Raw genomic sequence first — 14,870 nt, forward strand, 5'->3', positions numbered from 1 at the left:
CTAAAATTTTCAGTGCATGGAGATGTCGAGAGTGAATAAAAGAAGGAGAGGGAACATTCTCTTTGTATAATTGTTTCGACGTGCTAAAGGCGACTTGTTATCATCGTAGCTTTCATTTGTTGACGACACGTCTTAACTACAACTTATATAGCGCACACAGAAAAAAAAGAATTGAGAATAAAAATTTCCAACATTTTGCGAATATTTACAGTACAGACATATTCGTACTGCAAAAAATCGACAATAGTGTTGTTAATTATTGCTAACACTTAGTGTGTCCCAAACCATTTGAAAGAGTGGGCGAACTTTTCTTCCAAATAGTGTGAAAGTATTTGAAGATACTTTCAGTATCCGAATAAAGTAACAAATTTTGTAGTTAATTATAACTTTAAAATTAAAAACATCAAAAAACATTAAACCAATAAAAATGTTTTCTGTGTACACGTCCGACAGTGTTAATGAAAGCGACTACAAAGCCAGCGAGAGCGACACAAAGAGCTGCGACAAAAAGCGGTAACCGGTAACGAGCGGTAAAAAAAGTCGATAAGAATTCCAGTGATAAGGGTTCTGCCGTTCTTAAAGCACTAATCTGCCAGAAACTCGCCAATTCGCAAACTAAATATTTGCTACAAATGAAATCTGCTAACAAACAAGCTCCATTCGATATTATCTTCTCCCTTTCATTATCACCTTTCATATATGTATGTTGGTGTATGTATGTATCTTTCCGCTAAGATCTCTCTTTCTCATTTCGTACTTAAAGATCAAGCGTGTTATTGCTTAACAAGATAAAATGTCGTGACGATCGCACCTGCAACATACGAATGTTTTCTTATCAAATTTTGCCACGAAAATATATGTTGCTATATTCGACTAAATTAATACACTTTTTACCATTTTTTATTCCAAAATATTTATGCTTCTTGCCTAAACAGAAGTTTTAGAAAGTAGACTCAGTTCCAGTACAAATTTTAAAAATATATTTATACTTAAATTTAGTACATTAATGCTCTATTTAGAACCGCATTAAAATATGAGTACAACTCCACTCTCTCTCTGTAGCTCTAAGAAACAAATTTTAACAAAGTTAGATAGCATACACAATTATACACTTTTTTCGAAGGTGTTTTCTGTTAACTTCAGATTTAGGCTATACAGTAAATGATAACTACTTTCATAATTATAATTGTAACTGTTATAAAGAAATCAAGAGAGAACGCTATAGTCGGGACATTAACCCGAGTGATACCCGTCACTCGGCTAAAGGGAGTGCGAGGGAGATGGATATATAACATTTTTTTGATTGCGTATAACTTTTTAATGAATGGTACGATTTAAAAAATGTCTTCTACATTTCGATAGGTATAAATATACACAACAAAATTGCATTTATACTTCTCGGAAATCTTTAAAGGTGTGGGCTTTAGAGGGGGCGTGGCACTCGGCTGAAATAAACTTGCGCTGCATAGGAAGCCCAAGAATATATGTGGGAAATCTCAACCTTCTAGCTTTTGTAGTTTCCGAGATCTCAGCGTACATAGACAGACAGACAGACGGACATGGCTATATCGACTCGGCTAGTGATCCTGATAAAGAAGATTTATACTTTATAGGGTCGGAAACGCTTCCTTCTACCTGTTCCAAACTTTTGCACGAGTAACGGGTATAAAAATCTTAAAAAATGCGGGCACTAAACTGATGTTAGCGTTAAAGAGTTCGGTGGGTGCGGCACTCGGCTGAAGCTAACATTGTGTCCTATTTTTGAAACATTTCAAACGATATAGTAGAGTAACTCGATTATCATTACTCATCTAATGGATGAGCGAAGGAGATTGAGACATGCCAGCGGAAGGCGACTGAGACGCGCGAATGGTACAAGAAATTCGAATCTGTAATTACGTAAACATCAAATAAGTAATCAAAAACAACCTACTAAAAATACTACATTTTAGATCGGTCCTTAAAAACCTTCAGACAGCAACCACCTCAGCCATTTAAAGAAATTCTGATTAAGCTCACCCAAAACAAATATTAAATGCAGCCGGGAAAATAAATGCGTTACTTTAACCGCTCCGTTCGAAAGTCGGACCTTGACTGCGAATCTGGAGATGCAATTGGACGCCAATGGGGGGCACCCGAGACTCCAGACTGAATCCGAAGCCAATACCAAAACAAACAAATTGAACAAACAACTGGCATAACTGGGTAATTAATTAATGCAGCCAAGAAGCCGAAAATTTAATTAGTATTTAGCGCGCTCGGCAATTGGACAAACAATCAAAACGTAACGGAAGCAAAAAAAAAAAACGATAAAAAACGAGCTAAAAAATGCAGGCAAAAAAACGCAAAATAACGAGAACGAAAAGGAGTGCAAGAACTAAAGAATCACCGGATGGGAGAACGATGAGGAGCGCGGCTCCAGAGGTTCCAACTCGCTGACGTCTGTCTCTGGATTGACGAGGGGGCGGTAAGTATAGAAAAAATAACAGAAAGTAAACGTGGGAGCTGCGCACAGAAATAGACAATACACTCAGAGAAAAGCTTAAAATTGTTTGTATATTTTACTTAAATCCTGTGAAATATTAAAAATTTTACAAATTGTAATCAAAAGGTTGTTCTTTAAGAGAAATCATTTATTCAAAATAATCGATAGACATTTGTATAATAATTCAATTTTCAATTTTTAAATTAACTTTAAATTATTAATTTTCTGATTGGTAGTTTGGTAGCTTATAGCTTTTCCCTTCCTTATTCTGAACGTTATCTAAACTGGGATATATATGCTTAAATCCATTAGCCGTAGAGACTTAGGGTATATTGTATTTGTTGAACACGATGTAACAGGAAGAAGTAAGCGTTTCCGGCCCTATAAAGCATCGAGTCGATCTAGCCATGTCCGTCCGTCTGTCTGTAGGTATAACCACGGAGATATCGGGAACTATAAAAGCTGGAAAATTTGGACCAAACAATATGTGTAATCCACATGCCAAAAAAAGTAGCAATCACTCTACTATTTTAAAAGCAATGAGTAATTAAGTTAAAAAGGCGTTGCATGGTCAGTGGCATCACTACCCACAGATAGGTGGCGCTCGCTTGGAAGTGTGTGCCGCGTCAATATAAATGAACTGGCGCCATCTAAGAGCGAGCAAAGGCCTATTTCAAATTTATCAACAAAGTAACAACTATTTCATAGTCGATGACTTTACCTTTTAAGGTAACTTAAGGCAATTGTGGGCGTTAGATTAGGCATCCCACCGGGAAAGTGAGAAGGTGGTTATTTGTGTGTTGAAAATCCTGTTCCTTTTAGCAGAAAGTCTCGGAAATCCCGTATCTTTTAGCAGGCGACGGTGTAGGGAAAATGTAAATTCCCTTGGAAAACCACATAGAAACCCCATTCAACCCTCACTTTTTGTGACACCCCCGTGTATTTTGAAACCAGAGACGGAAGAAATGTAAGGGGTAAATGAGGTTTTGTCCCTTCCGCTTGTATGAAGAAATCCTCATGAAAATATCATATCCAGAGGAATGTTCCCGCTGGGATGGCGCACGGCTTAAAAAAAAAACTTGCGCTGCTTGGGAACCCCTAGAATCGCAGCGTTAATAATCCTAATCAAGAATATACATATGTATACATTATATGGTCGAAAACGCTTCCTTCTACCTGTTACATACATACTTTCCTACGATTACAATATACCCTTTTACTCTACAAGTAACGGGTATATAATTATATTATATTTCCTTAGTTTTGCTGGAAATAATTTAAGCAATTATATTTAGGAAAATTAATTTCTCTGGTGTTTTTTGTTGAGTGTAAAAGGTAACGCACCTCCTAGATTCGGAGTAGAATTTACGTGCGTCAGCCAGCGGCGTCCTGCCGATCCGCCTCGCCCACCGCCCCCGAACTTATCGAAGCTGTTCCCCATTACTTGTTTAAGAGTAGTTGTATTTGCTGGCTAAAAGGACACACATACTCTAAATTATGTTCATCCGAAAACCACACACACATGTTAGGAAAAGAGAAAGAGAGAAAGTCTTAGGGAGAGCAAAAGCTTTTGGCATTGACATTGAACAGTCAGCTGTTGGGGAGAATAAGCAGATGGACGGGAAAAGGAGAAGGCAGGGAAGTGGAAGAGAAGAGAAGAGAAGCTGCCACTGCAAGAAACCCGCAAATAAAGTGAGGGTCAGCCCCCGCATGCAAAAATCTACGGTCGAGGTCACCATAATAACAGCACTTAGGATTGGTCACTTTTTTTTGGCAAAGTTTAGTTAACAATTTGTTCTCGAATATTAAAAATTCAACACATTTTTGTTATCTTACAAAAAATGTACTAAAAAGAAAACACCGTTTTTTTTTTTTGGAAAATCAAATAGTTTTGGCTTTTGAACATCTTTTGTATTCGTATTGATTTTTGTTAAAATTTTACACTTATATTTTCGAATGCACTTATTGGGGACGAAAGAATCAGCAACTAAACCGTAAATAGAAATTTGTTATTGGATTTTCAAATTTAGAGGCACATTCAAGACCATCAAATTAATCATTCCCGTTCATTGCTATTATTGTGACCCCCAGTATAGGCACACAATCTCTTACGTACGTAAGATGTTTGCAGTACATTAAAAGTAAAAAAGCTTAGTTTTAGTTGGTTAGACTGGGTTTTAGTGGTCTAAAAAAACAGTCGAGCGCATACGTTGCCATCCTGTAATCCCAAGTAGAATCCGACGCGCTGCTGCTGCGGGTGATTTTGTTGCGGATTTTGCTGTTGCTGCTGGGATATATCCTGATAGCCAGATTCCAATTCGGTATAGGACATGGTTATCCCGTGTGATAGTGTTAGGGCGGGTTACGTTTTCCAAACAGGAAAAATCAAACACTGGGCAACTTTTTATTAAAAATGTTTCTTTTACATTTTACACCCACACAAATGTTGCCACGTGTAAAAAAAAGACGAGTGAGGGTCTATATTTTAATAACAATTCTTTTTGGTCTCACTGCCCTTCGATTATACGAGTTACGAAATCTGTTTTTGCTTTGGCTTTATTATTTGTATTATTATTATAATTTGGTGAGAGAGAGAGAGAGCAATGAAATCGCTGCCGGCGGGTGAAAGAAAGTGGGCGGGGGAGCACAAGGGCAGCGGGGAGAATGGCAGGGTGGTCGGGGTTGTTTGGTCCAATGCTGCGGGTTAGGGGATTTTTGTTAGTTAATTATTGTTAAATAAGGTTTTTCTCGCTTTTATTCCTTTTCTGTTTTCTTTTAGAGCCAACACACGCACACACGCTCGCTGCAAAGTTTCGAAAAATAAACTTTTACAGTGTGACCGTAGCATTAGCGATTAATTATACCGTCTGACTCAAATTAGCGTCGTTGAGTTGGCAACAATAGCGGAATGCTGGGACTTGGAACACGAGGGCTGTTTTCATTTTTATTTTGCTATTTGGGGACCAAAATCAGGTTGCTCACTGCTCCACTCATAGATGTTGTTTTTCCCGCCATTAATTTGAATTTTTCTCGTAGTCATTGTTTCAATCTTCCCAGTCAAGACGAGCAATTTATAGAGATCCATCCACCATCCGTTCTTCCTCTTGACTGTGAAAAATGGAACGATGACTGCGAGAACAAATCAAATCGATGGCGGGAAAAAATTAAATATTGCTTAAGCTCATTGTTTAGTGGCTATTATTGAATTATTTGTAGTTTGTTATGAGCGGAAAAGCATTCGCAAAAAGATTGCCATGAGTGGGCCAAAATGTAAGCTGTTTTGCTTACGAAAACATTAATGTTCAAAATATGTTTTGCACTTGGTAAATAATAAATAATATTAGTTAAAAGTATACTGTGTACTCCTATAAAGTTTCAATGTTGCTATAAATCAGGGAACGTAACTGTTATAAGTTTTATTTTAAAAATCACACTTTAACAGTTATTTTCTGATTTGTAAAGTAAAACTCAAAGAATAACTGTTATTTTTTGAGTTTTATAATAAAAGTTGACAAATAACAGTTATTCGTCGTGATCAAAATAAAACTCAAACTTGATTTATGGCGATTTTGTGGGTAAACAAAATTTAAAAAAAAATATAGGTATAAAATATGCGCGGTTGCCTTTTTTAACAAATTTTTAGTAAGTTATAAAAAGCACGGGTATTATGTTTTTTTTAATTATTTCATTTTTTCAAAAATGTCAAGGGAATAACTGTTATTCATAAAAATCAAAAAATAACAGTTATTTTTTGAGTTTTATTATAAAAATCAAAAAATAAAAATCATTACGGATTTGTAAACTACAATGGCTAATAAAAATTGTGGTGTATTTAAAAAAATTTTAGGACCCTTCTAAGTGCGTGATTTTTTTGTATGAAAAATTTACAATAACAGTTATTTTCGTTCCCTGCTATAAATTACCAAAAACACCAATCTTTAATATTGTTTATAAATGGATCGCTTAAAACTGGGAAATTTCTGATTTTTGGATAATTTATCGACTTTTTCCATTTGTTAGTAAAAAAAACCCAATAGCCTAAATTCTAATAAAATACAACATCAGCCTTGTCTTTTCATGTGTATATTTTCCGACTTGTTATTATTCCACGAAATTTAATCTCTAAAATTGTTTAATGAAACAAAATGAAAACTGCGACTTATAGTTAGTATATGAAAGTAGCGAAACCGGAACACTTAACTACTGTTATTAAAAATTTAATAGGTGCTTAATAAGGCAGGCATGTCTAACCTATGACATTAGAATCGAATCAGCGGTGTTTGAGAAGTAGCTTAGTCTTGATCCGCTTTCGATCCCGAGCGATGATCTCCATGCGCTCCTTTGTGTTGGTCTGGAAAAAGATCAGGTGAAGCGTGCGACTGGCCGAGCAGAGCTGTTTGAAAAATAGCAGAGAAAAGAAAAGGAAAAATTGGAAAATTAGGGCTGATTTGTAACAGTAATGCAAAGTTTTGTAAACTTCCAAAAAGCCTTGACCTCCGAATATTTCCCAGGTACTTTGAAAGATCTTTTAATAAAATAATAAACCTACTTACTAATAGTTGAAATGTCTGTATTATCAGATTTTAAGAACATTTTTTCAAAGCCCATTATTTGGTTGGTTTAAAATCGTATGCTTGATTATGGAACGGTTTTTTTGACACCGAGATTTGCATTTAGGGGAAAATAAGCTTGGAAGAGATTTCGGTGCACCCCTGACAGTTACGCCACTGACCACAAAAAATAATACAACAAAATAATACAACAAAATATTGAACATTTTACCCTTATAATCATCCAATTTTTTTAAAGGAAAGTTGATTAATTTTAGCTATAAAAAGTTTTTAGAAGTTTTATATGGATGACAACAAATCTGGAAAACAAATTTACTATTATTTGTCCATGTCTATAAAGTGCATGAAAATGGGCCAAAAGTCTCAAATAACTGTTATTTACGGCTCTGAAATTTTCATAATTTTCATAAAAAGTATAAATAACTTTTTTGTAAGCTAATAAAAAAAACAATTATTTATTAAAATAATAATAATTTAATAATAAAAGATAAATAAAGATTAAATAAATGTTGTCATTTAGTAAATACCAAAATTCAGACCGCTGTTGTACAGCGTACAGGAGCGGTAGAGGATGGGTAGTGATGAGAATTTGTTTTGATTATCAATACCCATATACTCATCCGAAATAGTTCGAATCGGACCTTTCATTAAAAAGTCATGCGCAATCAATGTTTTATATCTCCATCTGGCTTTGAGAGCGAACGCAACCCACCTGTTGAAGCAGTCGCGCCTTGAGGCGTAGATTAGTGGGCTCCTCTGCATCCAGGCCACTTCCGCAGGTTTCCAGATGTAGGTTGAGCACGAAGATCAGGGTGTCTCTGATGGTCTGAACTACACGCTGCACTTGCTCGGTGGCAAAGAGCCGCCGGATCAAGAATCCTCGCACTGCGGCATTTATACGCGTGGCTGCCCACTGGCGCTCTTCCTGTTCCAGATTGCAATGTTTCTGGCGGGGATCAGATGCGAAATTAAACAGGGAAAGAAGGCACTTGCTGAATGGGTTAGTAATTAGGTTAGCTACGGCTGCTAGAGGTTTGGTCCCTCGATTTCCTCGCAGTCTTTGTTAAGGCACTTGGTAAACTGGCCACCCGATTTGCTACGGCTTCTTCCGCTGCTTGTGTTGGGGAAGTGGAAATAATAGAATGGGGATACAAAATGCTGATATTAAAGATAATACTACCCAGGCTTACACTTTGTTAAATTAATTAGGAATTCGACATTACATTACTTATTTTAGCCTTAAAAGGATATTGTATAAATATTGGAGCATTAAATTAAAAAATTATTAAATTTAATTCAATTTCTAAGTTCTAAGTTAAATTACAAAAGTAACTTTCTTTTGTGAAAATGAAAACCTTGGGTAATAGAAGAAAGTAAAGCTTATTGGCGGTAGGACAAGGTCTGGATTACTTACATTGCTTAGTCGCTTTGGCGGTGAGGTGCTTCTTGCTGGGGGGTTGTTCCTTTTCGATAAAGTGGAGCTGGCGTTTACTGGGGAATTTTTCGGGCGTCCTCCTGCACTTCCGGTCTTCGCAGGCGATTTGATCACCTCGCGGCCTGCAGCACTGTTCAATTTCCTGGGACTACTGCCCACAGTTTGCGATCGTCTCCTCACAGCTTGTGCACTTCGTCTGCTGTTGGTTAAACTGCTGTTCCTTAGTGGCAACGATCGCGGTGTGCTGGGAGCACTTATCTCCCCCAGCGGCTGTGGTTCCGAGTCGTAGCCCAGCGATAGTTTCGGACTAAACAACCGCTTCCGAGCGGAAGAAGGGGCCGCCGTTTGGCAGCTGTCCTCCATAGAAAGAAAGTCATCCAGCTCCTGGACGCCAAGTGGCGTGGCATCCAAAAAGGAAGACATCGTAGGCGTGGGTGAGCCACGGTGCAGGTCTCCCGTACTGGTGCTCTGCGACACCAGTCCATCGGGATTTTCGATGCCCGAGGAAACATCGATTTCAGCGCACAGTTCCTCAATGAGCTGGCGCTGCTGATGATCAAACTGCGTCTGCATGCGACGACGCTCCTCCTCCTGGTGCAGGACCAACTGATTCATTCTCTCCCGATGGCTACGCAGGTAGCTACGCACTCCTGCCTTCCGGCTAGCTTCCAAAGGACAATGCTCGCCCAAGGCCCTTTCTATAATACGTTCCACCTCGCGATCTCTTCTTGAGCAGCTGCTGCCGGCGGTTGTGGTGTTTGTGGTGTTGCTGCTGTTGCCCCTTGCACTGCGATTCACCCGCTTAGCCTGAGACTCTATGGTCTGCCTCTGGAAGTTGGCCAAACTCTGGCTAGGCCTGACCGCCAGGGCCTCGCGCTGCATATGCTCAACGAGAACCTGAGAGGGCTCCTCCAGCGTAAAGCTTCTTGAGCGCTGGAAGTTAGCTGGCTCTGCCTGCGTTTTCTTCAACTCCTGCTGCGGCTGCTCCTTGCGTTCAGCCATGGATGGACTGGTACTAGATCGCGGGATCCTCTGGTCCTGAACTTTGGGCAGAAGTTTACCCAGTCCCGACTGCTCGAACTGGAGGATGCGATCGGTGATACGATTGTGCCGCCTGGGGGACAAGTTCTCCAATGGCTGGGGCGTGGGCGGATCCACCTGTATGGTGGGCAGCTGAATGCCCAGGACGAGAGTCTGCGGACGCGCCTGTCCCTGGGTGCTGTCGTAGATGAAGGTCTCCGTTTGCCGCAGCTGGGACAGGCTCCTCAAACTGGCCATGTCGGATCCCGCCGAGCGTCTGGCCAGGCGGTAGCGCTCCTCCAGCCTCAAAGCCATCTGGCGAGCCAGCTGTACCTCGCGCCGCTTGGCGCTCGTCATCTGGAACAGACGCGAGTCGGTTACGCCAGAGTGAGTGGCACTCCCTGACTGAAGATTTTGACTCACCAGCGGCGGCAATATGGCCTGTCCATCCAGGCGGAACCGGAAGGAGGCGGGGTCCAGGGAACCGGGGCCACTGCCCTCGGAAGGGGCGCTCCAGATCGATATGGTGGTGGTGGCCGTGGGTGTGGTAGCCTCACTTTGGCTCCGGCTCAGCTCAACGGCCGCCAGCAGCTGCTCCATGGCCCTACTAAAATTGGTAAAACTAGCGTTAATTAGAAGGCCACAACAAACGCGTGAAACCCGCTTACCAAGTGGCATCCATTGGTGTTTTGCTACTGGAAATTTCGATTGGGACTACGAAAGGTGGGGGAACCTACACAAAAGGCAGCTAAACCTAATTGTTTTGTTAAAATTTTCGTTCAATGTCGTCTATGTTTTAGTTGGTTAGTTGCCATTAGAGATGATAGCTAACGATGGGACTGCGCCAGCCAGCGACTTCCCGCCAAAAAAGAAAAAACCCCTGGAGTTAGTCAACTTAATAAAATTGACTACCGAAAATATGTGAATTTAGTAATTATTTACAAGTGTTGACATTGCCAAAAGCATTAGCTTGAAAAAACCACTTGCAAACACTTCCGATCAGAAAAGGAAAATACTTTTAAACGGCAATTTAAAATCGACAAGAAGTCCGTGCAACCCTCATATAAGCAATCGATAACCGGCTGACATATCTAGAGAAAAAAACGTTAGTTATGAACATTTTTTAAACAAGATATAGAAAATCTTAGCGATAACCTTTACCTCATGAAGTTCAAAAAATCACTGCGACCATACAACACAAAAAATCAAAAAAATACAAAAATGTTTATTTGCTGAATGGCTGTTAGTCAGTTGTCCCATACAAAGTCAATTTTCAGAAATCTCAGCAATTCAACGGTCTCGAGGCTGCTGTAAATATTGTTGAATCGTTAAAAACCATAGTTTTTACCTTTTTTTTAAGAAAAGTCGTAATAATTATTTTTCGTTAATTAAACATTCATTGTCATTCATATATTAAAATTATTCCATGCATTATTACTCTGTAGTAATCGAGTTTCAAATTTGTCAAAAATAGCAACTATTAAAAGATAGCAAGTCCTCATGGATAGGCTCTGTGGGACGGAAATTTGGGGACACGTTCCTATGTATGCAAAAGGACGCTCAGACAGACGGTATTTATCACATCGCTCAATTAGTTCGCGGCCCGACATATAAGGAGCAGTAGTAAGCAAATATAGATATTTTTTATCGAAAGTGTCGATTACACTAGTTTACAGCCAAAATATATAAACGCTGGGACCCTTTTTTTTCGTTTACTATTAGGTCACTGAACACGATGAAGAAAAAAAAAAATTTTTCCAAAGAATAGTTTTGGAGATATTTGAAAAAGCTAGATTTTTGACCACTTGTTTTATTAAATGTAACAGTTCTCAAAAACCGATGGTCCAAAAAATTTTTACCTGGCACCTTTCAAAAGGAAATAGATGCACCTTTCCGAAAAGGTATGGCGCTTTGTGATCGGACCAAAATTGATGGACATATAGCGTCTGAAAGTTTCAAAAAAGTTTCTTTTTTGGCTTTTTTTTTTCATAGCTAGTTTTCAAAAATTTTTTAATAATATTAATAAATATTTCTAAATTATTTTGAGTATGCAGATCTGAAGGGCCGTTAGTCCCAAAAAGTTGAGGCCGAATATTGGCAAATCGGGTGTACAATCTAGGAGATATGCATAGTTTAGTAAAATGACTCAAAGTCATCACAAGTCAGCAGTGGTACCAAAAATGTTTTTCAGGGCAAGTCGCCCGTTTAGCGATTTCTAATTTCGAGAAACGATCAAAATAGTGTCATGTAATGTATGTGCACTAAATTCAAAGACATTTAATTTGTTTAAAAAAAAATCGCGAAAGAAAATCTTTCGATTTTTTCGACAAAAATATGGTTTTCTGTAAACACCTAGCCCCCAAAAACATACAAGCATTACTTTGACATTGATCCAAAACATGTACACAAGCCATGGACTCCAAAGTCAATTTGCCGCACATGTTCGACAACATTACTTTTGTTTAAAAGTGGAAAAGAAGTATACCTGAAGTTTGGAAGGCCGGTTCTGTGGAGAAATCCAATGGAACATGTTACTGATTGCTACTTTTGATTAACTACTGTTCGGGGTGGAAAATTTGCGAAAGTAGTTTACCCCGACGTAGCTTCAGTTTCCAAAGTTGAACCACATTCCTTGCATTTTCCAAAGCCAAAACAAAATGTACCAGTTCATGAAGAGACGACTTGTGATTCTAGTGAATCTGAAAATTCGGAATCTGAAAATTCGGAATCGGAAAATTCCCTCATGAAGCTTATTAGTCAAAAAGATCTTAATGACTTGTGCCGAGACTTAAATTTGTCCAAAGAAAAGACCGAAATTCTTGCTTCCCGATTAAGAGAAAATCTTTAGTTTTTGAGAAATATTTTCGGGGTAAACTACTTTCGCAAATTTTCCACCCCGAACAGTAGTTAATCAAAAGTAGCAATCAGTAACATGTTCCATTGGATTTCTCCACAGAACCGGCCTTCCAAACTTCAGGTATACTTCTTTTCCACTTTTAAACAAAAGTAATGTTGTCGAACATGTGCGGCAAATTGACTTTGGAGTCCATGGCTTGTGTACATGTTTTGGATCAATGTCAAAGTAATGCTTGTATGTTTTTGGGGGCTAGGTGTTTACAGAAAACCATATTTTTGTCGAAAAAATCGAAAGATTTTCTTTCGCGATTTTTTTTTTTAACAAATTAAATGTCTTTGAATTTAGTGCACATACATTACATGACACTATTTTGATCGTTTCTCGAAATTAGAAATCGCTAAACGGGCGACTTGCCCTGAAAAACATTTTTGGTACCACTGCTGACTTGTGATGACTTTGAGTCATTTTACTAAACTATGCATATCTCCTAGATTGTACACCCGATTTGCCAATATTCGGCCTCAACTTTTTGGGACTAACGGCCCTTCAGATCTGCATACTCAAAATAATTTAGAAATATTTATTAATATTATTAAAAAATTTTTGAAAACTAGCTATGAAAAAAAAAAAGCCAAAAAAGAAACTTTTTTGAAACTTTCAGACGCTATATGTCCATCAATTTTGGTCCGATCACAAAGCGCCATACCTTCTCGGAAAGGTGCATCTATTTCCTTTCGAAAGGTGCCAGGTAAAAATTTTTTGGACCATCGGTTTTTGAGAACTGTTACATTTAATAAAACAAGTGGTCAAAAATCTAGCTTTTTCAAATATCTCCAAAACTATTCTTTGGAAAAAATGTTTTTTTTCTTCATCGTGTTCAGTGACCTAATAGTAAACGAAAAAAAAGGGTCCCAGCGTTTATATAGAAAAAAAATCAAAAATTGTAAACTAGTGTTATCATAAGCTCTGTGTAAAAATTATACAACTCTGTGACCACGTGCTTTTAAGTTACAAATTTTTAAGTAATACAACCTTTGGGTTTTTCTACAATATGGAAAAAAAGGAATTTCGTGTCCTGATTAAGCACTGTTTTTTGATAGGAAAAAATACAGTAGAAGCAAAAGCTTGGCTTGATAAACATTACCCAGATTCTTCTCCGGGAAAATCAACCATCAAAGATTGGTACAATGAATTTAAACGTGGTCGTGTGGACATCAAAGACGCTGAACGCAGCGGTCGCCCAAAAACAGCTGTTACGCCAGAAAATGTGGCAAAAATCCGAAAAATGGTATTGACCGATCGCAAATTGAAATTAAAGGAGATAGCTGATGCCTCAAAGATATCGGAAGGCAGTGTGTTTACGATATTACATGAACATTTGGACATGAGAAAGCTCTGCTCGAAGTAGGTGCCGCGATTGCTAACATCGGACCAAAAGCAACAACGCATCGATGCTTCCGAGACGTGTTTAAGCATGTTGAAGCGCAATAGGACCGACTTTTTTCGCCGTTACGTAACCATGGATGAAACCTGGATACACCACTATACTCCAGAATCCAGTCGTCAGTCTTCTGAGTGGGTGGTAGCCGGTGAAAGCCGTCCGAAGCGTCCCAAAACACAAATATCTGCGGGTAAGGTTATGGCTTCTGTATTTTGGGATGCACATGGGATTTTATTTATAGACTACCTGGAAAAAGGTAAAACAATAAACAGCGAATATTATATAAAACTGCTGGATCGATTGGATCGCGTTATCAAGGAAAAACGTCCACATATGGCCAAGAAGAAACCACTGTTTCACCAGGATAATGCACCATGCCACAAGTCTATGGCAACAATGGTGAAATTGAGTGAATTGAGGTTCGAACTTCTGCCGCACCCACCTTATTCTCCAGATATGGCCCCCAGTGACTACTGGCTTTTTTCAGATCTCAAAAAGCACCTCCAAGGCAAGAGATATCGATCAAATGAGGAGGTGATTGTCGATACTGAGACCTATTTTGAGGGTAAAAGTTCATCTTTCTACAAAAATGGCATAGAAAGGTTGGAGAAGCGCTGGACTGATTGTATAGCCGTAGATGGAAACTATATTGATGAATAAAACAAAATTTTCAAAAAAAAAAGTGTTTTTCCTTGTTAGGCCGGGAACTTATTGAGGGGTGTGATATGCAACTGCGAACAAATTCAGCATCAGCTTATTGTTCATCCATAAGAAGTAAATGTCTTAGAAAGGGATGGAGAAGAAAGCAAATAAGTGTACTATTTTTATTCATTATATTTTCCAAATCGGTTTGGCATTTCTTGGGAAATCTCTGAAGGGTTATTTAGTGTTACAGTAGTTAGATACAGTACTCGTTAGTTACAGTACTCGAAAGCAGTGAAAAAATTTAAAGTGTTATACATTTAGTGGTCCAATTTTTGGTATTTGTACTTATTTCACTTATTAATGGCCTTTCAAAAATTAAATATTTCGGTCTAAAATGTCAGTCATTGTTCATTCAA

General features: G+C 38.5%; 2 protein-coding genes across 10 annotated transcripts in view; both read right to left on the reverse strand.

Annotated features, from left to right (window-relative positions):
• The window catches only part of l(1)G0196 (inositol hexakisphosphate and diphosphoinositol-pentakisphosphate kinase), a 31,786-nt gene extending 26,485 nt beyond the window's left edge, over positions 1 to 5,301 (reverse strand). For 3 of the 7 annotated variants that reach the window (XM_044393233.2, XM_044393244.2, XM_044393246.2), the window contains exon 1: positions 4,695 to 5,301. In XM_044393233.2, the coding sequence (XP_044249168.1) occupies positions 4,695 to 4,817 (123 nt within the window). In that variant the 5' untranslated portion in view covers positions 4,818 to 5,301. Of the gene's footprint in view, positions 1 to 2,389; positions 2,449 to 3,829; positions 3,942 to 4,694 lie in introns of those variants that run through there. The other 4 variants (XM_044393243.2, XM_044393247.2, XM_070218487.1 and 1 more) reach the window with 3 other exon arrangements.
• A 1,385-nt stretch (positions 5,302 to 6,686) lies between these two features.
• Positions 6,687 to 10,340, reverse strand: Cp110 (Centriolar coiled coil protein 110kDa). Of its 3 annotated transcripts, XM_044393253.2 has the most exons (5): positions 10,180 to 10,340; positions 9,935 to 10,118; positions 8,471 to 9,868; positions 7,769 to 8,002; positions 6,687 to 6,878 (listed from the first exon to the last, which is right to left on the reverse strand). In XM_044393253.2, exons 1-5 carry the CDS (start codon positions 10,191 to 10,193, stop codon positions 6,756 to 6,758), a joined length of 1,953 nt encoding a protein of 650 aa, XP_044249188.2. In that variant the 5' UTR covers positions 10,194 to 10,340; the 3' UTR covers positions 6,687 to 6,755. The 3 variants fall into 3 exon arrangements, with proteins under 3 accessions (XP_044249188.2, XP_044249185.2, XP_070074827.1); XM_044393250.2 differs by lacking the exon at positions 6,687 to 6,878 and having other exon boundaries at positions 7,859 to 8,167; XM_070218726.1 differs by lacking the exon at positions 6,687 to 6,878 and having other exon boundaries at positions 7,859 to 8,170.
• Positions 10,341 to 14,870: the final 4,530 nt, after the last annotated feature.

This window comes from Drosophila takahashii, chromosome X, assembly GCF_030179915.1.
Source record: "Drosophila takahashii strain IR98-3 E-12201 chromosome X, DtakHiC1v2, whole genome shotgun sequence".
Classification (NCBI taxonomy): domain Eukaryota; kingdom Metazoa; phylum Arthropoda; class Insecta; order Diptera; family Drosophilidae; genus Drosophila; species Drosophila takahashii.